This window comes from Colobus angolensis, unplaced genomic scaffold (assembly GCF_000951035.1).
Source record: "Colobus angolensis palliatus isolate OR3802 unplaced genomic scaffold, Cang.pa_1.0 Scaffold4, whole genome shotgun sequence".
Lineage (NCBI taxonomy): Eukaryota > Metazoa > Chordata > Mammalia > Primates > Cercopithecidae > Colobus > Colobus angolensis.
The window spans coordinates 13,721,906-13,743,044 of record NW_012117376.1 but is presented as its reverse complement, the minus strand read 5'-3'; the positions used below and the strand labels follow the sequence as shown (position 1 = coordinate 13,743,044).

At 58.7% G+C, this 21,139-nt stretch overlaps 2 protein-coding genes across 4 annotated transcripts in view; one reads left to right on the top strand and one right to left on the bottom strand.

Annotated features, from left to right (window-relative positions):
- The window catches only part of SYTL1 (synaptotagmin-like 1), an 11,845-nt gene extending 2,871 nt beyond the window's left edge, over positions 1-8,974 (top strand). Inside the window, exons 2-15 of one of the 2 annotated variants that reach the window (XM_011955568.1) lie at positions 439-667; positions 2,568-2,716; positions 2,950-3,022; positions 3,109-3,154; positions 4,448-4,484; positions 4,730-4,830; positions 4,984-5,097; positions 5,306-5,466; positions 5,723-5,819; positions 6,109-6,267; positions 6,576-6,654; positions 6,774-6,873; positions 8,337-8,542; positions 8,755-8,974. In XM_011955568.1, the coding sequence (XP_011810958.1) occupies positions 477-667; positions 2,568-2,716; positions 2,950-3,022; positions 3,109-3,154; positions 4,448-4,484; positions 4,730-4,830; positions 4,984-5,097; positions 5,306-5,466; positions 5,723-5,819; positions 6,109-6,267; positions 6,576-6,654; positions 6,774-6,873; positions 8,337-8,542; positions 8,755-8,894 (1,653 nt within the window). In that variant the 5' untranslated portion in view covers positions 439-476 and the 3' untranslated portion in view covers positions 8,895-8,974. Of the gene's footprint in view, positions 1-438; positions 668-2,567; positions 2,717-2,949; positions 3,023-3,108; positions 3,155-4,411; positions 4,485-4,729; positions 4,831-4,983; positions 5,098-5,305; positions 5,467-5,722; positions 5,820-6,108; positions 6,268-6,575; positions 6,655-6,773; positions 6,874-8,336; positions 8,543-8,754 lie in introns of both variants that reach the window. The other variant, XM_011955567.1, reaches the window with a different exon arrangement.
- Positions 8,975-10,222: 1,248 nt separating this feature from the next.
- Positions 10,223-21,133, bottom strand: MAP3K6 (mitogen-activated protein kinase kinase kinase 6). 2 transcript variants are annotated; one of them, XM_011955565.1, is made up of 29 exons: positions 21,070-21,133; positions 19,614-19,753; positions 19,502-19,525; positions 19,051-19,241; positions 18,764-18,932; positions 18,284-18,390; positions 17,688-17,858; positions 17,478-17,590; positions 16,949-17,108; positions 16,563-16,725; positions 16,378-16,485; positions 16,204-16,253; positions 16,015-16,110; positions 15,783-15,870; positions 15,567-15,700; positions 15,108-15,235; positions 14,727-14,863; positions 14,291-14,396; positions 13,582-13,739; positions 13,292-13,484; positions 13,054-13,192; positions 12,594-12,753; positions 12,274-12,450; positions 11,882-11,987; positions 11,446-11,617; positions 11,244-11,356; positions 11,074-11,147; positions 10,714-10,790; positions 10,223-10,514 (listed from the first exon to the last, which is right to left on the bottom strand). In XM_011955565.1, the coding sequence occupies exons 2-29, from the start codon at positions 19,671-19,673 to the stop codon at positions 10,424-10,426; spliced, it is 3,465 nt and encodes a 1,154-aa protein (XP_011810955.1). In that variant the 5' UTR covers positions 19,674-19,753; positions 21,070-21,133; the 3' UTR covers positions 10,223-10,423. The 2 variants fall into 2 exon arrangements, with proteins under 2 accessions (XP_011810955.1, XP_011810956.1); XM_011955566.1 differs by lacking the exon at positions 19,502-19,525.
- Positions 21,134-21,139: the final 6 nt, after the last annotated feature.

Genomic DNA, 21,139 nt, shown 5'->3' with positions numbered 1-21,139 from the left:
AAAAAAGAATGTATGTGCATGTCTCTCGTGGGCACGGGTCCCGGTCTGTGTCTGCAAAGGGCCCTTTCTGGGGGAACAGCTGTACATGTGCCTGTCTTTATGCAGGTGTCCATGTGCATGCATGTGCGGCCATATCTATGCCTACGTGGATCCGCGTGTGCACGTGTGTCTGTGTGTTCCATCGCTGCAGTTCTGTGTGGCCCTACCTCAGGGTGTGTGCATGTATGTCTCTTGCTTCTTCCACTGTGTCTCTGAGTGCATTCAAGGGCTAGTGTATGCATGTGTGCATGAGTGCCTGTCACCCCACCTTGAGCTCAGCCGTCCTGGCGTGGCACACTACCCATACCTGGCCAAGTGTTTGGGGAGAAAAGGGCTGTTGGTTCCAGGATGTGCCAAGCATTTGTGCAGGGCTTGACCTGACCCTTGGTCTGCCCCCAGGAAGCTACGTGTGCCCAGCTGGGGCACAGCCCCAGCTGATGCCCCAGAGGGGCCACCCATCTCAAGAGGGGCTTTGGGCTCTGCCCTCCCTCCCCATGGCGCATGGGCCAAAGCCTGAGACTGAAGGACTATTGGACCTCAGCTTCCTGACAGAGGAGGAGCAGGAGGCCATTGCTGGCGTCCTCCAACGAGATGCCCGCCTGCGCCAGCTGGAGGAGGGGCGGGTCAGGTAAGGCAAGGCAGGGCAGACCCTGGCCAGGGAGCATTGAGAGGCTTGAGTGGCCCCCACTCTGCTCCCTACTGACACCACCGCCGTCAGATGTCTGTGTGGTTCTTGGTTTCGCCCTTTAGTCTCCTCTGGCCTTGGCCAGCTCACAGCTCATCACTTCTCCAGGGGTGACTGCACCAGCTTTCTCGCCAGCCTCTCTGCCTCCAGGCTTGCCTCTTGGGCCCACCTCCTGCAGCTGGTGTTCCCCAGATCTGTCCTTTTTTTATTTTTATTTTTATTTTTTTTGAGACAGAGTTTCATTTTTTCGCCCAGGCTGGAGTGAAGTGGCACAATCTTGGCTCACTGCAACCTCCGCCCCTCCGGGTTCAAGCAGTTCTCCTGCCACAGTCTCCCAAGTAGCTGGGATTACAGGCACCTGCCGCCACGCCCAGCTAATTTTTGTATTTTTAGTAGAGATGGGGTTTCACCACGTTGGCCAGGCTGGTCTCAAACCCCTGACCTCAGATGATCCACCCGCTTCGGCCTCCCAAAGTGCTGGGATTACAGATGCAAGCCACCATGCCTGGCCAGATCTGTCCTTAATGTCCCCGCTGAAACTTCTCCTGGCTCCCCAGTGTCAAGGGCAAGCTCCTAGGCATGGTCCACTGGGCCTCCCTGGTCGGTCCTTGCCAGCCCCCACCATCTCCTCTTCCACCATAACCCCCACCCAACACACAGACACAAAGTGACCCCTCCAGCCACTCAGATGCTCCCCAGTCCCTGAACCCACACTGGACTTCTATGCCTATGCTGGTACTGGAAGAGCACGGTGGTAGAAGAGCATGGGTGTTACAAGCAATGTTTGGGGATAGATACTTCCTAGCTTTGTAGCCTTGGCAACTCACCTGACCTCCTTGAGCACCACGCTCCTTGTCTATAAAATGGGGCTAAGGAGTCCTGCTTCACTGATTTAAGAGGAATTGGCCAGGGATAGTGGCGACTCCTGTAATCCCAGCACTTTGAGAGGCTGAGACGGGAGGATTGCTTGAGCCCAGGAATTCAAGACCAGCCTGGACAACACAGTGAGACCCTATTTCTACAAAATATGAAAAAATTAGCCTGGCGTGGTGGTATGTGCCTGTAGTCCCAGCTATTTAGGCAGCTGAGGTGAGAGAATTGCTTGAACCCAGGAGGTCAGGCTGCAGTGACCCACGATCATGATGCCACTGCACTCCAGCCCAGGCAACAGAGCAAGACCTTGTCTCAAAAAAATAATAATAAAATAAAAAGTGTAATAACTATTATCCTTCTCTACCTGGAGAATTCCAATTTGTCTTTTAAGAAGAAATTCAAAACTGGGCACGGTGGTTTACAACATTTTGGGAGGCTGAGGCAGGTGGATCGCTTGAGTCTAGGAGTTAGAGACTAGCCTGGGCAACATTGAAAAGCCCCGTCTCTACAAAACAAAATACAAAAAATTAGCTGAGCAAGGTGGCACGCGCCTGTAGTCCCAACTACTCAGGAGGCTGACGTGGGAGGATCACTTGAGCCTGGGAGGTGAAGGTTGCAGTGAGCCGAGATTGTGCCACAGCACTCCAGCCAGGGCATAGAGGGAGACCCCATCTCAAAATAAGTAAATAAATAAATAAAGGCAATTCAAATGTCACCTCCTCTGGGAAACCCTCCTGGATTCTCCCAGGCAGAGCTGGCTCTTCTTATTTCTATCACATCATCCAGTTCACTATAATGTACTTGTCTCTTTTGGGCTCGGTCTCCCCAGCAGCCCGAGCTCCTCCACAGCACAGATCGAGTCTGATTTGCTGTTGGGTCCCTGGCCCCTGGTCCCAAGCCTGGTACCATGTGGGTTGTGGGAATGTTGCTTGAGTGAGTCATGACAGCCACACCCTCCCCCTTCCTCCAGCAAGCTCCGGGCCTCACTGGCAGACCCAGGGCAGCTGAAGGTCCTGACAGGGGACTGGTTCCAGGAAGCACGCTCCCAGCGGCACCACAATGCGCACTTCGGCTCTGACCTTGTCCGAGCCTCTATGCGCAGGAAGAAGAGCGCCAGGGGTGAGAGATCTTCCGGGCAGGGCAAGCCATGTGCCATCCAGGGCGCTGTCTGTATGTGGACAGGGAGAGAGGACCACTCGGGCTCCAGTCCTGGCTGCCCTTGGTACTGTGTCTTTGAGTGGGCAATGCCCCTCTGTGGGCGTGGGGTGGGTGGGCATCTCCCAGGGCCTCTCTCGAGTTACAGCCAGGCTTCCTGAGCATGGGGGCTCACAGAACTTCTCACCTGCGCCCAGGAGACCAGGCTCCAGGCAGCGACGGGGAGGCTGAGGCTGCTGTGAAAGAGAAGGAAGAAGGGCCAGAGCCCAGGTGAGGAGGGGTCTCGGGAAGAGGGAGATGGTGCCCACCAGTGACCAGGGTCCCTCCCTCTGAGAGCGTCCTCTCCCTACTCCTAGGCTCACCATTGATGAGGCCCCTCAGGAGAGGCTCAGGGAGACTGAGGTAAGAGTGAATGAACCAGCAAGTGAGTACAGTGTCCCTGGAGGGGAGGTGGACTGTGCGGGGGGAAGGGAGGAAAAGAGCCCCAGCCTGGGAATGGGGAGACCCTGGACATGTCCCTTCCCGTGTCTGCACCTCATCATCTCCTGGGTGGAACAGTGGTGAACAGTGGTATGGATCCAGCCTCTAAGGGAACTTCTGACTCTGGCTATTAAGGGGTGAAGTGGCGCCAGGCTCAATGGCTCATGCCTGTAATCCCAGCATTTTGGGAGGCTGATGCAGGAGGATCGCTTGAGCTGAGGAGTTCAAGGCCAGCCTGGGCAACATAGCAAAATGCCCCTCATCTCTATAAAAAATAAAATTAAAAAAAAAAAGGGCCGGGCACGGTGGCTCAAGCCTGTAATCCCAGCACTTTGGGAGGCCGAGGCGGGCGGATCACGAGGTCAGGAGATCGAGACCATCCTGGCTAACACGGTGAAACCTCATCTCTACTAAAAAATACAAAAAACTAGCCAGGCGTGGTGGTGGGCGCCTGTAGGCCCAGCTACTTCGGAGGCTGAGGCAGGAGAATGGTGTAAACCAGGGAGGCGGAGCTTGCAGTGAGCTGAGATCTGGCCACTACACTCCAGCCTGGGTGACACAGCAAGACTCCATCTCAAAAAAACAAAAAAAAAAGGCCGGGCACGGTTGCTCATGCCTGTATGGGAGGCTGAGATGGGTGGATCACCTGAGGTCGAGAGCTCGAGACCAGCCTGACCAACATGGAGAAACCCCGTCTCTAGTAAAAATACAAAATTAGCTGTGCATGGTGCTGCATAACCTGCAATCCCAGCTACTCAGGAGGCTGAGGCAGGAGAATTGCTTGAACCTGGGAGGTGGAGGTTGCGGTGAGCCAAGATCGCGCCATTGCACTTCAGGCTGAGCAACAAGAGTGAAACTCCCTCTCAATTAAAAATAATAATAAAAAAAAAGAGTGTGGAGGGACTGGGACTGGCCTGGCCTGGCAGAGGTGCAGGACTCAGGTATGAATGCTCTCACCAATGGAAGCAGGGAGTCAGGCGGCACAAGCCCTGCGGGGTGGGCTGTGAAGCCCTGGTCCCACCGCTCCTGCAGCTTGCTGCCAGCCCTGCCCGGTGGGCTGCTCTAAACCTGAAACTGGGGTAGCTGGCTGGAGTCTGTGACCTCTGACCCCAATATGACCTTTGACCCCTTCTTCACCAGCCCCCCCGCACTGTGACCTCTATCCCTTCCTTCCTTCAGGGACCTGATTTCCCATCGCCTTCTGTCCCGCTAAAGGGTTCAGATCCTGAGGAGGCGTCCCAGGCCCAGGAAGGTGAGTGGGAGCGCCTGTTGGGGAGCACGGAGAGGTTTCAGGGGTCAGAGGCAGCTCTAAAGGGCCCCAACCACCTGTGTTCACCCTCCTCACCCCCACTCCCACCCCGCCTCGGAGGTGGGGACGATCCCAGGGCAGCACCGGGGCCTGAATCTGCAGCTCGCTGGGGTTGTAAACCAGTTCCTCCAAATTCGTTCAGGGGCGGGCAGGAGAGGGCTCACTTAGCGTCTCATGCCCCACCCCAGACCCTGGCCAAGGAGACCTGCAGGTCTGTGCCGAGAAGGCGGACCCGGAGCTGGAGCCCGCGTCGAGGGGAGGGCAGGAGCCGCGGCCCCCGCAAGCCCAGGTAGGCGGGAGTGGCCCGCGGCTGCTCTCAAGATCCGGAGCGGATTCCGGGCGGGGAGCGCTCCTGCCCAGGGCTGCGAGCCGCTCGCGACCCAGGGCGCTCGGGGCAGGGGCGGGGAAAGAAGGGGCGCCCCGTCACTTGCCCCCTCTGCAGACCAAGGCCGCGTCCCAGATCCTGGAGAACGGGGAGGAGGCCCCGGGGCCGGACCCCTCACTCGACCGCATGCTCAGTAGCAGCTCCTCCGTGTCCAGCCTTAACTCCTCCACGGTGAGACGGGAGGGTGGGAACCCGGGCGGCCGGGGAGGTGGACACGTTCCGACGCGTAGCCCCTGCCTGCCCCTCCCTCGCCGCGGGACCCAACGCTGCAGCCCCCTGGCCTACCACTCATAACTCCGGTCTGAAGCCTCCGCGCTGCCCCCCGGCCCCGACGTGAGCCCTGCGAGAGGCCCTGACTCCCACCCAATCCTGTCCGCAGCTGAGCGGCAGCCAGATGAGCCTGTCCGGCGAGGCGGAGGCGGTGCAGGTCCGCGGCTCCGTGCACTTCGCGCTGCACTACGAGCCGGGTGCCTCCGAGCTGCGCGTGCACGTGATCCAGTGCCAGGGCCTGGCCGCTGCCCGACGCCGCCGCTCGGACCCGTGAGTGCCCGGTCGGCCAAGCGGGGCGCGGCTGTCACAGCCCAGCCCACCATTCACAGGGTCTCGGCCGGCCTCCTCGTCCTCATCTTCAAAATGGGAACAACAGCGCTATTGGGAGGCGTGGGATTGAGACAATCCCTGTAAAGCGCTTAGCACGAGGCCTGGCATGTGTTCGGGGTGGTGGCTGGGGGAGCCCACAGGCAGGGGAGAAGACTCTGGGAGGGCCCCTCCTCACCTCGGGTTCTCACCTTCCCAGCTACGTCAAAAGCTACCTCCTCCCGGATAAGCAGAGCAAGCGCAAGACGGCAGTGAAGAAACGGAATCTGAATCCGGTTTTCAACGAGACTCTCCGGGTGAGGCTGTGACCACGGTGCGGTTCCCCGTTAATGAACAGGACGCCCCTTCCTGCGGGGCGAGGTGGCAAGGGCAGCCCGGAGGATCGGCGGGGGGGCTATTAACTCGTTCTCCAGTGTGTCAGCCTTGTGGTGGGCGTGGTGATAGTCCAGGCCCCCATTAATGCCCTTCGGGGCTCCCTAGAATTCCTTCACGGTAGGAACGCGGTAGGACCCGCCCCAGCCAACTCGTGCAGCATCTACGCGGGCCACCAGCAGTGCTCCGCTAAAGTGCACCTCCTGTCCCCAGTACTCCGTCCCGCAGGCCGAGCTCCAGGGCCGCGTGCTGAGCCTGTCCGTGTGGCACCGCGAAAGCCTGGGTCGCAACATCTTTCTGGGTGAAGTTGAAGTGCCCTTGGACACGTGGGACTGGGGCTCTGAGCCCACCTGGCTCCCCCTGCAGCCCCGGGTGAGGCAGCCAGGCCGCGTGGGGAGACCTGCGGCCCAGCCCGGGTCTCCTGCATTTACCCCACCAGGCTCTCCCGCAGCCCCCTCAGACCCCTCCTTCGACAGAGCCTCCCCTCAACCACTTAACCTCACGGCCCCAGGCGAAGTCGGCCTGCCACGGCCCCTTCCCTGAGGGCGCTGGGACCCCTAGGTTCCGCCCTGCAGGCCCCACCGTTTCTGCTAACCGCACCCCATCCGGGTCTGCAGATCCCACCCTCCTGAGACCCCTTTCCATTAGCCCCTGCTCCACGACAAGCCCGCCTCTCGCAGGTCCCACTCTCTCCTGACGACCTTCTGAGCCGCGGGCTACTCGCCCTGTCCCTCAAGTACGTCCCCGCCGGCTCCGAGGGTGAGTGACAGCCGGAGAGGCCAAGCTGGACACGCCCTGAAAAGCAGGAGACTCCTGTCCCTGGGTTTGGGGGCGGTGGACTCCATCCGTATGCAGGCCTGAGCCGAGCCTCTCCGCAGGCGCTGGACTGCCCCCGAGCGGGGAGCTGCACTTCTGGGTGAAGGAGGCTCGGGACCTCCTGCCGCTGCGGGCAGGATCCCTGGACACTTACGTACAATGGTGAGGAGTTCTGGCCCTCGGGGCTTCCCTTTCTTTTGACTGCAGTGGAGTGCCCAACGACAAACCCCTACTAATCAACCCTTGATCACGCAGCCTGGGCTTTCGCCACTGAGCAGGGGTGAAGGGGACAGTTTGAGCAAAGGCCTGGAGTCAGGAAAGTTGAGGACACCTTTGAGGAGCTGCATTTCAGTGTGACTGCCCGCCTGTAGGACTTGTTGAAAAGCTCAGGCTGAGGGCTGCAGGGGTCCTTCCACAGAGAACCTGAGAGGGCAGACTGTGGGGATTGGCCCAGAACTTATAGTTCAGTGGTCTTCAAAGTAAGCTTCCAGGGGACTTCTAGGGGTGCCTCCAGGTGCTGCCCCCACCTTTAGATAGTGAAATGGCGGTGGGCCGATCACTTCTGGGTGCCGATCACCCTGATGCAGCCAGAGGCGTTCTTTCTTTCAGGTATTGTACTTCTGAGCAACGCTGTATTTTGCCAAGGGGGTTCCCAGGCTTTGAAAACCTTGGAAACAGGCCAGCCATGGTGGCTCACGCCTGTAATCCCAGCACTCTGAGAGGCTGAGGCAGGGGGATCACCTGAGGTCAGGATTTCTAGACCAGCCTGACCAAGATGGGTGACACCCCATCTCTACTAAGAGTACAAAAAATTAGCCAGGCGTAGTGGCGGGCGCCTGTAATCCCAGCTACTTGAGAGACTGAGGCAAGAGAATCATTGGAACCTGGAAGGCTGTAGTAAGCCAAGACCATGCCACTGCACCCCAGCCAGGGCAAAACAGAGTGAGACTCTGTCTCAAAAAAAAAGAAAGAAAGAAAGAAAGAAAAACCTTGGAAACTGCTTGAGGAGGGGTGGTGGTGGAGCAAAAGGGAGATAATGAAAGTCACTGAGCCAGTGAGAGTAGCAGAATTGCATTTCAGAGACATCGCTCTGCAGCCCTGTGAATAGGAGTTGTAACTTTTTCTTTGTTATTATTATTTTTTTTAAGGCGCAGTCTCGCTCTGTTGCCTAGGCTGGAGTGCAGTGGCACGATCTCAGCTCACTGCAGCCTCTGTTTCCTAGGTTCAAGCGATTCTCCTGCCTCAGCCTCCCGAGTAGCTGGGATTACAGGTGCACGCCACCATACCCAGCTAATTTTTGTGTTTTTAGTAGAGATGGGGTTTCACCATGTTGACCAGGCTGGTCTCGAACTTCTGACCTCAGGTGATCCACCCACCTCAGCCTCCCAAAGTGCTGGGATTATAGGCGTGAGCCACCTCGCCCAGCCAGGAGTTGAAACTTTTAAAGCCAGGAGACCTGAGAGGAGGCTGCTGCAAAGGTCCCAGGGCAGTGAGGGTCTGAGGTCAGGCAGGCAGGAGCCAGGGGACATGGACATATGTGAGGGAGAATGAGTGGGACGTGGTGACTGGATAACTCTAGGGAGTGTGAGGGGTGGTCACCTGATGCCAGGCCACCTCCCGCACAGCTTCGTACTGCCTGATGACAGCCGGGCCAGCCGCCAGCGTACAAGGGTTGTGCGACGCAGCCTCAGACCTGTGTTCAACCACACCATGGTGTATGATGGCTTTGGGCCTGCCGACCTGCGCCAGGCTTGTGCCGAGCTCTCCCTCTGGAACCATGGGGCCCTGGCTAGCCGCCAGCTGGGGGGCACACGCCTCAGCCTGGGCACCGGTAAGTGGGGTAGCTCCCTGAGACAGGCCCTGGGAGATGGGGGCTCAGCGTGTGGCCCTGGACACCTCTCTATCCTTTCCTGAGCTTTGATATCTACTGAGAACTGAGGGTGGTAATGGGGGACAGTGCATCATCTGGGACCAGGCAGGTGTTTGGGGGCCCCAAGGTGTCCAATGTGATCATGCCCTCAGCCCCTGCCCACCCACATCCAGGCAGCAGCTATGGGCTGCAGGTGCCCTGGATGGATTCCACACCTGAGGAGAAGCGGCTGTGGCAGGCCCTCCTGGAGCAGCCATGCGAGTGGGTGGATGGCCTTCTACCCCTCAGAACCAACCTGGCCCCCAGGACGTAGCCCCACCAAGCCTCTGTCTCTGGACCCCCATCTCAGGGCCTTCCCTTGGCTAAAGTCAATAAAGTCTGCTCTAAGGGCAATAAAAGGCTGGTGTCTGCTGGGGCAGGGAGGAAGAAAAGTGATTGCAGGAAAGAGCCAGGGAAGTAAGAGGGGCCAGATTAAGGAACTTTAGACTCTGCCACAAAGACTTCAGAGAAGCCAGGCACAGTGTTTCACGCCTGTAATCCCAATGCTTTGGGAGGCTGAGGCAGAAGCATCACTTGAGCCCAAGAGTTCAAGACCAGTCTGAGCAACATAACAAGACCTCATCTCTACAAAATTTTAAAAATTAGCTGCAAGTGGTGGTGTCACATGCCTGTAGTTCCAGCTACTCAGGAGGCTGAGGCAGGCAGATTGCTTATGCCCAGGAGTTCGAGGCTGCAGTGAGCTATGCCACAAAGCAAGATGCTATTTCTACAAAAAAAAGTTTAAAAATTAGCTGAGTGTGGTGGTGCACACCTGCGGTCCCAGCTATTCATGAGGCTGAGGAGGAAGGATCGCTTGAATCCAGAAGCTTGAGGCTGCAGTGAATATGACTATGCCACTGCACTCCAGCCTGGATGACAGAGTAAGACCTTGTCTCTAAAAAGTTTTTTTTTTTTTTTTTTTTTTTTTTTTTTTGAGACGGAGTCTCGCTCTGTCGCCCAGGCTGGAGTGCAGTGGCCGGACCTCAGCTCACTGCAAGCTTTGCCTGCTGGGTTTACGCCATTCTCCTGCCTCAGCCTCCTGAGTAGCTGGGACTACAGGCGCCCGCCACCTCGCCCGGCTAATTTTTTGTATTCTTTTTTAGTAGAGACGGGGTTTCACCGGGTTAGCCAGGATGGTCTCGATCTCCTAACCTTGTGATCCGCCTGTCTCAGCCTCCCAAAGTGCTGGGATTACAGGCTTGAGCCACCATGCCCGGCCAAAAATTTTTCTTTTTCTTTTTCTTTTTTTTTGAGATAAAGTCTTGCTCTGGAGTGCAATGGCGTGATCTCGGCTCACTGCACCCTCTGCCTCCTGGGTTCAAGCGATTCTCCTGTCTCAGCCTCCTGAGTAGCTGGGATTACAGGCACAAGCCACCACACCCAGCTAATTTTTGTATTTTTAGTAGAGATGGGGTTTCACCATGTTGGTCAGGCTGGTCTCAAATTCCTGACCTTGTGATCCACCCACTTTGGCCTCCCAAAGTGCTGGGATTACAGGCGTGAGCCACCACACCCGGCCTAAAAAAAAAATTTTTTTTGAAAGACCTAGGGGGCTCTTCCCAGGGTACCCCTCCCCCCATACACCTCCAAAATTGCCAGGACAAAGGTTCAAAAGTGTTCTGTTTAATACGTTTTGTCTGTTAGTGCTTGGGTGCCTGTGGTTGGTTTCTCTCACTGGAACCAGTCCTGGCCCCCACTCGCCTGGCTTCCTCCAGTCACCCCAGGTCCTGGGGCTGGTGTGTCAGAAGCTGCCTTTGTCCTCTCCATTCATCCGTCCTTGGATCTGTCTGGCCTCTGATGCCCTCATTCAGCCTCTCGGGGTCCAGGGGTGACTGGCGTGGATCCTGCTCGCTGTGCCAAGATGGCCCTCCAGATGCGGCATACCATCCCTCCCCTGGGGGTAATGGACTCTGTGTGGCTCAGCCGGAAGGTGGCCCTGGACCCTCTCTTGCACCCACTGTCTGCCCAGTGCCCCCTCTGTCACTAGGGGACCCAGGTGCCCCTTTGGTTTCCAGGAAGGAACCTAGGCAGGCCTGCAGTTGGCCAGGATGAGGCCACATGCATGGTTCACCCTTGGGGGACCCAGGATGTACCTGATGCGGGTATAGATGAGGTCATCTCGAGTGGCATAGGTGAGCAGGGTGTGGAGGGTGAAGCTATGGTTCAACAGCTGGATGTGGACAAAGACCCGCAGAAACAGGGAAATAAGAAATTACAGAAAGATGTGTCCAGAGACCCGGGTACTAGCTCTGCTCTGCTGCCAAAATACTGAGGCAGATCACACCCTTCTGGGCCTCAGTTTTCTCATCCATACAATGGGAAGAGAATACTAAGTGTTCTTCCAGTATTGAGATTCTCTGCATCAGAGGGCACAGTGAGAAGAGCGAGAAGATGGACAGAGATGGAGGCTTTGGCTGGTGAGGTCAGGGATAGCCAAGCACTCCCCACCTCACCATTTGGATGGTGCCTGAATCCACATTCAGTTCCTGTAGCCACTGCACCAGGCCCTGGTCTGTTGAAAGAGCAGCTGTCAAGAAGCAGTTAGGTGATGAGCCCAAGAGTGCCTCGTGCTAGAAGCTGCCTCGAACCCACCAATAGTGTTCTCCAGCCAAGGCCCACTCACCTGGGGGCTCTGGGGCCAGGGCATAGGTCCAGGCTTCCTCATTCAGCCGCTGTAGAGCCCGCTGCACCAGGGCCTGGTACTCCCGTTCCTTCCCGGCCAGGACTTCCCGCAGCCTGTGGGGCAGAGAAGAGTAGAATGGAGTGGTGAGTGGGGAGTGGGTTGAAGCCCGGCAGAGGCTATGAGCGATTCCAAGGGGCTTTACCGATCAGTCTCTGCCCTCAAGAGGCTCAGCTGCACCATCAGAGGAGCGGGGCCCTGCTCAGGCTCCACTGGAAGCAGGCTCTGCTGGCCTGGGCTCTGCTGTGGCCTCTGCTGGGAGTCCCCTTCTTTACTCAGCTCCTCTGACTTCAGTGAGACCGCCTCCTTCTCCACCTCTGCAGCCGGGTGCCATGAACTCAGGCAAGGCTACAACGCCTGTTTGGGACCCCCAGACCCCAGCAAGGGAGTGCGGGGGTAGGGTGCCCAGCTCTGGGCAGGCCCCAGGCAGTGCCAGTATGGGAGCTGTCCATTTAGTCACGCCCCCACCGGCGCCTGCCTGCCCCTGTCCCGCCTGGCCCCCACCGGCCCCATTCGATGTTCACCGCGCCCAGCAAGCACCACACCCTCGCTGGCAGGAGGCCGTGGCACTCCCCTCCTACCCGGGCCCAGCACAGCCAGGGCTGCCCGCACAGCACGGCTGAGCAGTGAGTCCAGAACGAACATCCAGTGTGGACGGATCTGGCGCCTGCGGAGGATCTGCTTCACCTGCAGGGGGAGGGAGGGCGCCGCTGAGACAGCTGAGCCTCAACTAGAGGCAGAGCTTGAGTTGGAAAGGCCTAGAAAGTCTTCGGTGGGAGGCAAGTGGGATGGGCGGGCTTGAGGTCCAGGGAGGGGCTGGGAAGCTAGGACTGGGCAGACGGTTTTTTGCTGCAGGCCTCATCTTCAGGGAGGAGACAGGGAATCTTGGAACATCAAGTCCTGGCACCTCCCCAGGCATGGGGAGCTCACTACCTGTTGTTGGGCAGCTCTGACTACCAGAAGGCGCCCTCACCGCATCCGGGAAGGCAAAGAGCGGTCCGTGCAGAAGTGCAGGCCCAAGGCCCTGGGCCCTCAGCCGTCCTTGCAGAGCCCGCAGCTCCTGGGCCAGCTGCCGGCGGTTGGGAGTGTGGATGTGTGCCCCGAGGCAGCGCAGCAGCTCTTCCACATAGTTTCTGCCCAGACGGGACCCCTGAGAAGGAAGAGAGGGGTGGTCAGCGAGTGTTCCAGCCAAATGAGACGCTGCCGCGGAGGTGGGGTAGTGGGGGGACGGGGACATCAACAGGCGTCCTGACCCTGCGCTACCACCAGGGGGCGCTAGGGTGGGCCGCCCACCTGCTCCTGCTCCTGGTGCAGATTCTCCGCCAGCGCTGGCAGCTCCTGCTCCAGCACCGCGGCCAGCATGGCCCGACGCTTGCTCTCCTGGTGCAGCAGGCTCAGCCCCGAACTCTCCTCCGGAGACGCAGGCTCCTCGGCTGCAGGCTCCTCGGGCACCCTGGGCACAAGGGCAAGCGGCTGATTGAAGACGGGCAGCAACCAGCCAGTCACCTCTGCTGCCGGGTTTGAATTCTGGCTCTCCTGCTTTTATGCTACCTCACAGGGATGAACATAGATAAACCCCACACTGAGAGGACACAAGTCCAAGTTAGAGTTGCCAGAACAGGGCATGGGGAGGCACCAAATTCCACATTCACAAGTGGTCAAGGTGCCCAGGTCCCCAAGGAGGGCTTTTGTAGGAGGGGAGAAAAAGGCAAAACCAGGCAAAGGGAACCCATCCCAGGAGCCTAGGTCTCACCGGAGCTGGCTGGTGCCCCCATAACTGAGGCAGCGCTTTGGGGGGCTGGGCGGGTGCTGAGACGGTCCCTGAGGGCGTGGGAATGTCTGAGACTGGGTGGTTGAGCCGGCTGAAGGAATGGGACTGGCGGAAGGGTTATCTGAGGGAGGGACAGAGCTGTCAGTTGGGCCCTCTTCCCCCCTCACAGCTCCACAACTCCTCTGCCCTCCAGTGTGTCCATCCCGCCACCTTCAAGCACCTGAGGGCCGTGGAACATGTTGAGGGGAGCTGGGGCTGCGACTCCTTTTCCCAGGCTGCAGGAAGGGGTCCCCCAGCAGTGCCTGGGCGCTGGCTCGGAAGCGGGGGTCTGGCTCAAAAGTTCGAAGGAGAAAGGCTTGGGCCTCAGCCGACAGAGAGCTGGGCATTGGCGGATGGACCTTGTACATACCCACCTGTTGGGGGAGGGTGAACAAGGGTGACATTCAGAGGTGTCCAAGGCCCAGGCTGGCCCTGTGCCACTTCCATGTGCCAGGCCCAAAGGGGTCTTACCTGAAACATGGCAGCCTGTGGGCTCCCTAGCTCATGGAAGGGGGGGCGACCTGTGGCCATCTCAATGACAGTGCAGCCCAGTGACCAGATGTCAGCTGCTTTCCCATAACCGCGTGGGCCCTGGTCAATGATTTCTGGGGCCATATACTGCAGAGTTCCTAGGACAGAAGCAGGAGCACTGATGCCCATCTAGGCTTTAACATGGGGTTGGAGAGGGGAGGGGAATGCCATCATCCTCAGGCCGACTGCACCCATACTGAACCTATCATCCAAAACGTACCTCAACACCTATCCTGGTCATCAAACATCTATCCTGAGTTCCATCACCAACCGAGGCTCCATCACCTGCCAAGGCTTCCATCATTCACTCTGGGCTCCACCACATTCACAGACTCCATCACCCACAGTAGCACTCCAGCACACATCCTGGATTGCATCGTCCCCCTGAACTCCATCACCAGCTTTTTCCTCCAACTCCCACCTTGGCCTACATCAACACTCCTCAAGTGCTAAAGTCAGTTTCATCACTTATCCAAGCTCCAGTTCTAGATGCCATCACCTCAGCCCTGGCCCAATCACTCACCCTGGGTTTCATTCTCCATTAGGACTCTTAACTCCATGCCTAGGAGCAACCCCATTCCCTGGAAAGTTCCAAGACATCTTCTGCCCCAGGTCAGCATTCCCACTCACCACCCCCACACCTTGTTACCTGTGAAGGTCTCAGTGCAAGGTGTGATTCCTGCCAGTCGCTTGGAGGTGCCAAAGTCAGAAATCTTGAGCAGCCCACTGAAGGTGTTGATCAGCACATTGTCCCCCTGATCGATAGTCATTAGTGGACACTGAGCTGGGCCCCTGCCAGCAGAACTAGACCCTCTTTCTGGGATCCCATCTCCTGGAGATCCCAGCCTGGTCCTGCCTCTGTCAACACTGTCCCCTTGCCATCCCACTTACATGCCCCTCGGGGGCTGGGAGCTGACAATTGGTTTGGCTTCAGAGCTGAACTTCTCCCCTCCTTCTCTAAAGAGCCTCCCTGATTAATTTCCTACCCTTTGCAACAGGTCTGCTCACTCTGCCAGCCTGTGTCTGAGACCATGTCCTCCCCCGCCACCCCCAGCAGATGAAGGCGGGCCAGCCCCAGGGCTTACCTTAATGTCCCGGTGCACGATGTGGTTGTCGTGCAAATAGCCAAGTCCCTGCAGGATCTGGCGGGTGTAGAAACTGATGGTGCTCTCGTTGTCCTTCAGGGGTCCCCACACTGACCGCAGCAAGGATGACAGGCTGCCTGGGTGGGGACAGTCCAAGTTCATTGTTCCTACCCACTGGCTCCAGCCCGCATCTCTGCTCAAGGCCCAGACACACCCATGTCAAACCCCCAACTCCATCACCCAGCGCCACTCCTCAGCTAATTCTAGGCTACACCACCCACACGCACTAGGGTGCATTTCCCCCTGGGCTCTCCAACCCTGCCTGCCTCGGTATCATGCCCCACACCTCAGTTTCATTCCCATCCCACACAGGGCAGGCACCTCCAGGCACTTCCTCCATGAAGATCTTAAGGTAGCCGCCCTGGCTAGCTGAGCCCAGATAGCGCACTATGTTCTTGTGGCGCAGGCGTTTGTGAAGAGCGATTTCTTCATGCAGGGGCTGAGAAAACCTGGGGGGAGGTAGGGGAGAGAGGAAAGGGACCGATGTGGGCAGAGAAGCCCATCCCGCCCCAGCCTGGCCCCGCCCCAAGGACCTGCCCCGCCCACAAGCCCTTTCCCAACTTCCGCACCCTTACTACCCGGCCCATAGGACCCTCCAGACCTCAGTCCCGCCCGCATGGTCCTGGCTGTTCCGCCCACGGGCCCAGTCCACAGGGCTCGAACTCTCAGGTCCTACGAGCCCGCCCACTAGGCCCCGCCCACAGGAGCCGCTCAGCTCGTGGCCCAGCTCACTCCGCCCTCGCGAGCCCTCAGCCCCGCCCGCGCGGCCACGCACCGCACCTGCTGTCCCGCTCCGGAATCTCCTTGATGGCGATGCGCACCCTCGTGTGGCGATCACGGCCCGCGTACACCACCCCATACGTGCCCTTGCCCAGCACCAGCCGCTCGCCCGTCTCCGTGTACTCATAATCAAACTGCCGGGCACGGAGTGAGATGGGGGTTCAGCAGGGCCCGCGGCCCCTCGCCCTCCGCGAGCTCCCAGTCCCGCGTCCTCACCTCCAACACCTCCCCCACGCCCTCTGCCTCCTCCGCGGGCGCCGTGGAATCCGGGTTCGTCACCAAGGCCTGGATCAGGCCGCAGAACCTGAAGGTGGGAGGTAAGACTCACGGGAGGGGCATCTTGGTCCCCACATAACCCAGGGCACCTGAGGGACGTCGTCCCTTTCTTTCCCCCACTCCCCCGGGCATCCTGGTCCTCAGAGTACCCTGACCATGAAAGACTGCGCACCACTGGCAGTGCCCTACGCTGGGGAAGCACAGCTGGACGTCCTGAGCCGGGGGGAGTGCATAGAGGAAGCAGCAGCGCTCGTCGCGCTTGGAGGCGCTGGGAAGGGATGAAGAACCCAGTGAGTGTCAGGCTGGGTGGCGGCGACCCTCACCTCCCGTCTTTCCAGTCGCCCCAGGTCCCGCCTATCACCTGACTCCACATATGGAAGCGACTGGGAAGGTCCAGCTGGAGGGAATGTCCTGCAAGAAGAAATGGAGTGTGATGGGGGGTGCTGGGGACAGGAGAAGGGTCTGAGAATGGGAGAAAGGCTCCACAGAAAAGGTCCCAGCAGAGGTGAGTGAGGGGCCTCAGCAGCGACTTCACCTGGGTCTCAGGTTCCAGCAAGCTCAGGGTCACTGTGCTCACTGGGTCAGTACCCCGAACCTCGAGATTTGCAGGCAGCAGCACCTTGTTCATCTCCAGGACCAGCACCTGCAGGCAGTGCGGGAGTAGGGTCGGTCAGAAGGGGCTTACCCCTTTCCCAGGTCCACCACCCCTACAGGCCTCACCAAGCACTGATCACCCTGGGGACAGGCCATCTTGAATGGTTGACAGGACTGTAGCAAGAAGTGGAGCCAGAAGTGGGCACGGCGTGGTGGCCCTCCACAGGGCTCTGGCGTGGGCCTGAAGTGCTGGTAGAGCAGGAAGGTCTCCATCACAGACACCAGGTACCTGCACGCAAAGCCGCATCCTCAGTTCAGCGCAGGCACCAACCAGCACTGCCAGGGAGAGGAAACTGGCCTGGATATAGCTAGAACGTTGGCATGGTGTGCCACGGGCACTGGTCTAAAAGTAGCCAGGTCATTGGTTCAGGGTTCAGTCTAGCATGCCAATGGACATAGGTGCAGGAGCTGACAGCCCAGGTCAGGCCAAGAATGCAGAGGGGGCCACCTACCATATGGGGGCATTGAGCTTATACAGCTGCTCTGCAGCCAGCACCACCTGGGTGGGGTCATTGGCGAGGATCTGGGCTCCTAGGTAGAAACCCACATCCCAGTAATACTGCATCTTCTCCACGCAGCCTTTGCGGGCCAGCAGGCAGCCCAGCTTCATGCCTGGGGGAGAGGGGCATGGGCTCCAGTGAGTGTGGGTGCAGGGGTGAGTGAGGCCCACCATTTCTGTGGGCCTGAGTGTGGACATGAACACAGATATGAGTAAATCATTGGGTGTGGCAAGATCTCGGGTGGGAACAGGAGCTCAGGCACAGGTATATGAACATGCAGATGTGTTAGGGAACATTTGTGGGTTTGAGGGCTCCTGAGGGCCCAGAACAGGTATTAGGACCCAGGTGTGGGTATGGGCAGGACAGTCCAAAATGGATGAACTCATCCTAACTCTTACCCAGTGCACTCTCTTCCTGCCCTCTTCCCAGGCCCCTCTGAACCCCTGTGGGTGACGAGACAAGAGCCAGGATCTATGCTCACCTATTAGCCGGAGCTCCTTGGAATCCTCAAAGTGCTGCCCGGCAGCAATGAGGAGCACAGCTGCATTGATGCCTGAGTGGAGGCTGGGCTCTACGTCAAAAGCCTTGCGATACCTGGGGTGGGGGTAGGGGGCACAGGGCTGGACCGATGCCCACAGCACCATCCCTCATCTCATAGCTCAGCCCGCCAGCCACTCACTGTGCTCCTTACCAGTGATAGGCCTGCTCCCGGTGCCCGGCATCCTGGAAACCTGAACTGAAGAACATGTCCTTGTAGATACGGCCACACATGCAGTACAGATCCGGTGCCACAGAGCCCTCAAGCTGTACCAGTGGCAGCAGCACGGCCAGGGCCTTCGCCCGGTCCCCAGGCCTATTCCTCCTAGGGAAAAGATGGGCTCAGGTCCTCGCTGATGGCCCTGGCCTACTCTGTTCAGGGACCTCTAGACACTGAACCGCAGGGACCCTTCCACGGGCCTGACAATAATGACCTCAAAATGCTAGTGACCCTGGCCAGCACTGACCTCTCTAGGGGTAGTGACCTCAGATAGAAGTGATTCCTAGATGCAATGACCCTTAGGAGCAGTGATCTTGAACAGTGGTGACCATACCACAGGCAGCACCACCTCCCCCACCCCGGCCAGGCAGCAGTAACTCAGAACAGCAGGGACCTACTGACATCAGTCACCCTGGTCAGCAAATTCCCCGAACAGCAGTGATCCCAGACAGCAATGGCTTTGCACAGCAGAGACCCAGGTTTCGGAAACCTTTATGTGGCTATGACCTAACCCTTGCTCTGCCACTCACCGGTTGAGGGCAAAAGTGTAGTGGAAGCAGACATTATGCTGCTCGGCCACATCACAGGTGGGCAAGGCCTGTAGCGTCTCCACCAGCTCAATGATGGCCGAGTAGTCCTGCATCAGGGAACGGCAAGTACTGGCATCATGGGCCTCCAGGCCCCAAGGAACCTTGAGCCAGGGTCCTTTCCCACACCTGACATCCCACCCAGCCACCATCTTCTGCACACCTCCTTGGGCCCAGCAGACCCCACACCTCACAGGGAGAACCTGCTCTGTGCCCCATGTTGGGCATTCCCAACCTCACAACGGCCCCAGGAGGCAGCAACATACTCATCCTGTCTAACAAATAAGGAAGCCAACACTCAGAGACGTTTGATCATTTGCCCAAAGCCACCACCAGCGAGCAAGTGGCCTAGCCAGGAGCTGAACTTGGGTTTGTCTGACCTCAAATGCCAGCTGCCCTACTGCCTCTCTGAACACCACGCACTTGCACATCGCGGTAGGAGAGCAGCAAGTTCATGATGATGTCGGGGCTCAGCAGCTCCACGCTGTCCAGTCTCTGCTGCAGCCGAGCCAGCTCCTGCCGCAGCTGCGGCCCACTGAACCGCTCCCGCGCCTGCCGGATGTCCTGCCGAATGGTCTCCCGGAAATAGCCACTGATGCCCAGGGCAGGGGAGGCAGGGAGAGAGAATGGTGGGGCCTGCACCTCAGCCCCAGCCCACTGTACCCTCACCAGCACCCTCCTGGAGCACCCTCCCTGGGGGCCCTCATTACCAAGAGTCTGTGGGTGTGGCCTCCAGCAGGCGGGCAAGCCGGCCCACCAGGGGAGTGAGCAGAGCCTCAGTCCCCACTCCAGCCTGTACCAGCCCATCAGCCAGGCCCCGCAGAAGGCCTGCATCGCCACACAGCACCCGACCAGTGGCCGTCACCACATAGGGGATCAGTGTGTAACTGCCAACGCAATCCTGGTGGGAGGGAGGCAGGAATCAGTGAGGTCAGAGGTCAGCACAGATAAGGGGAGTGAGAGCATCAAAGGTCAGCACCAGTGGGAATTGAAATTGCAGGAAAGGGGCACCCATCATGAGAGGAGGCAACAGGAAACAGAGGAACACATGGGATGTCAGGGGGGCGTTAGGTGACTGAGGAAGCCAGGAGGATTAGTGGAGGTCAGAGGTCATAGTGGAAGTCAAAGGGCACTTTCGAGTGAGAGGTGGATTCTGCTCACCGAGTTCTTCTGGAAAACATCCTCCTGCAGGAGGCAGACAGTCAGATACTGGTGTTCTGTGTAGGCCTTACCCCAGCCCCCTGCCTGCCCCCACCAGGCCCAGGCCACCTACCCGCAGGGCCTGCAGGTCAGGGAGGTCGGCCTGCGAGCAGAGGAGCACGTTGTTGGTCATGCTGAAGCTCTCACGCACACCAAGGTGGTAGAACAGGGAGGGCTGTACCAGCGAGCTGCTCACCTCCAGCACCACCACGTCTGCAGGCACAGAGGGGGCGGCGCTGATCCCTGAAGCCCAGCTTGATGAGGAAGGAGCAGGGGTCCATCCTGGCTTGACCTGCCTTGCTGTGGGACTCCAGTAGGGTCTGTTTCTGCTTTGGGCTTCAGTCCGCCCTTTTTAGGGGCCCCCGGCACTTTCACAGAACTGATCTCTGTGGTGTTGCAGGAGAGGAGTTAGGCTCACTGGGCTGGGACCCTCAGGCCACGGTTCAGAGCCTGTGAGCACCTGGCATGGGGGAAGGGAGGCTGTGGACCAATTGAGTCTGTTCCAGGACATTTGGGAGGTGGGAGTTGCGCAAACATGGAAGTCCCCTCCCTTTGATCTTCAGCACAGTCTCTTGAAAGGGGCTACCATCAGTGTGCATGGACAACGCTGTGCCTAAATGGATGTATGTATATATGTGTGACATGTACAGCTTACTATGTCTGACTGTACGTGTGTGTGTGACAGCGTCTGCTAGGGCCTGCACGAGTCAACATGTATGTGATTTGTGTCTGTCGATAATTGTGTCTTTGTGTCCGAGTGGTCGTCGGGTCAGCCTTCATTTTAGGCTACGATTTCATGGACATCCAGGAAGCACAGCTACCGGACTCCAGCATGAGCAAGTAAGTATGGGGGCGGAGCATCCGGGCTGGCTGGAGGGAGGAGTGACCCGCGGGGGAATAGCCTCCTTCTGGCCCCGCCCCTGGCCCATCCTTCCCCGCCCACTTCCCCGCCCATTCTTTCTTGGCCGCTGAGGCCACTTAACCTAAGCTCCCTCACCCAGTATCCAGTCCCGTTGGGCCCCTTCGCTTCTCTGTTTACTTCTCCAGCCCGATCCTCGGAAACAGTATGCTAGGACTCCTCAACTCCAGCCTCCCCGGTACAGCCCCTTTCCCTAAGTCCAAGCTCCTCTCCCAGTAATCGTCCTCAAGAGATCCACGTGACAGCCTCCTGAGGCTGAGGCTGAGTCCAGCCCCGCGCCGCTCCCCGCCCCGCCCCAGAGTTCCAAAGCCCTGCCCCATCCTTGCCCGGCTCGCTGGGCACCGCTCCGACTGAAGGGTGCCTAAGCCCCAACCCCAGGGCCTGGAGCTGCGCCCGGATCCCTGTCTCGTCCCGAGCCTGGCCGCGCCCCAGATCCCCTAAATCACACTTTTTTCACGGTCCTGTCCCAAGCCCTTCAGCTTCATCTCACTTTAAGTCCCCTAGACCCGATAACCCTCTCGGCCCCTCCCTTGAGCCGTCGAGCCCGGCTGGATCCCCTCCTAGGACCCTGAGTCCCGCCCGGATCCGGCCCCGCCCCCAGAGCGCTCACCCGCGTTGTAGAAGGCATCCAGCGCAGCGGTGTCGCCTAGCGCCAGCGTCCCGAAGGGCAGGCTGCGCAG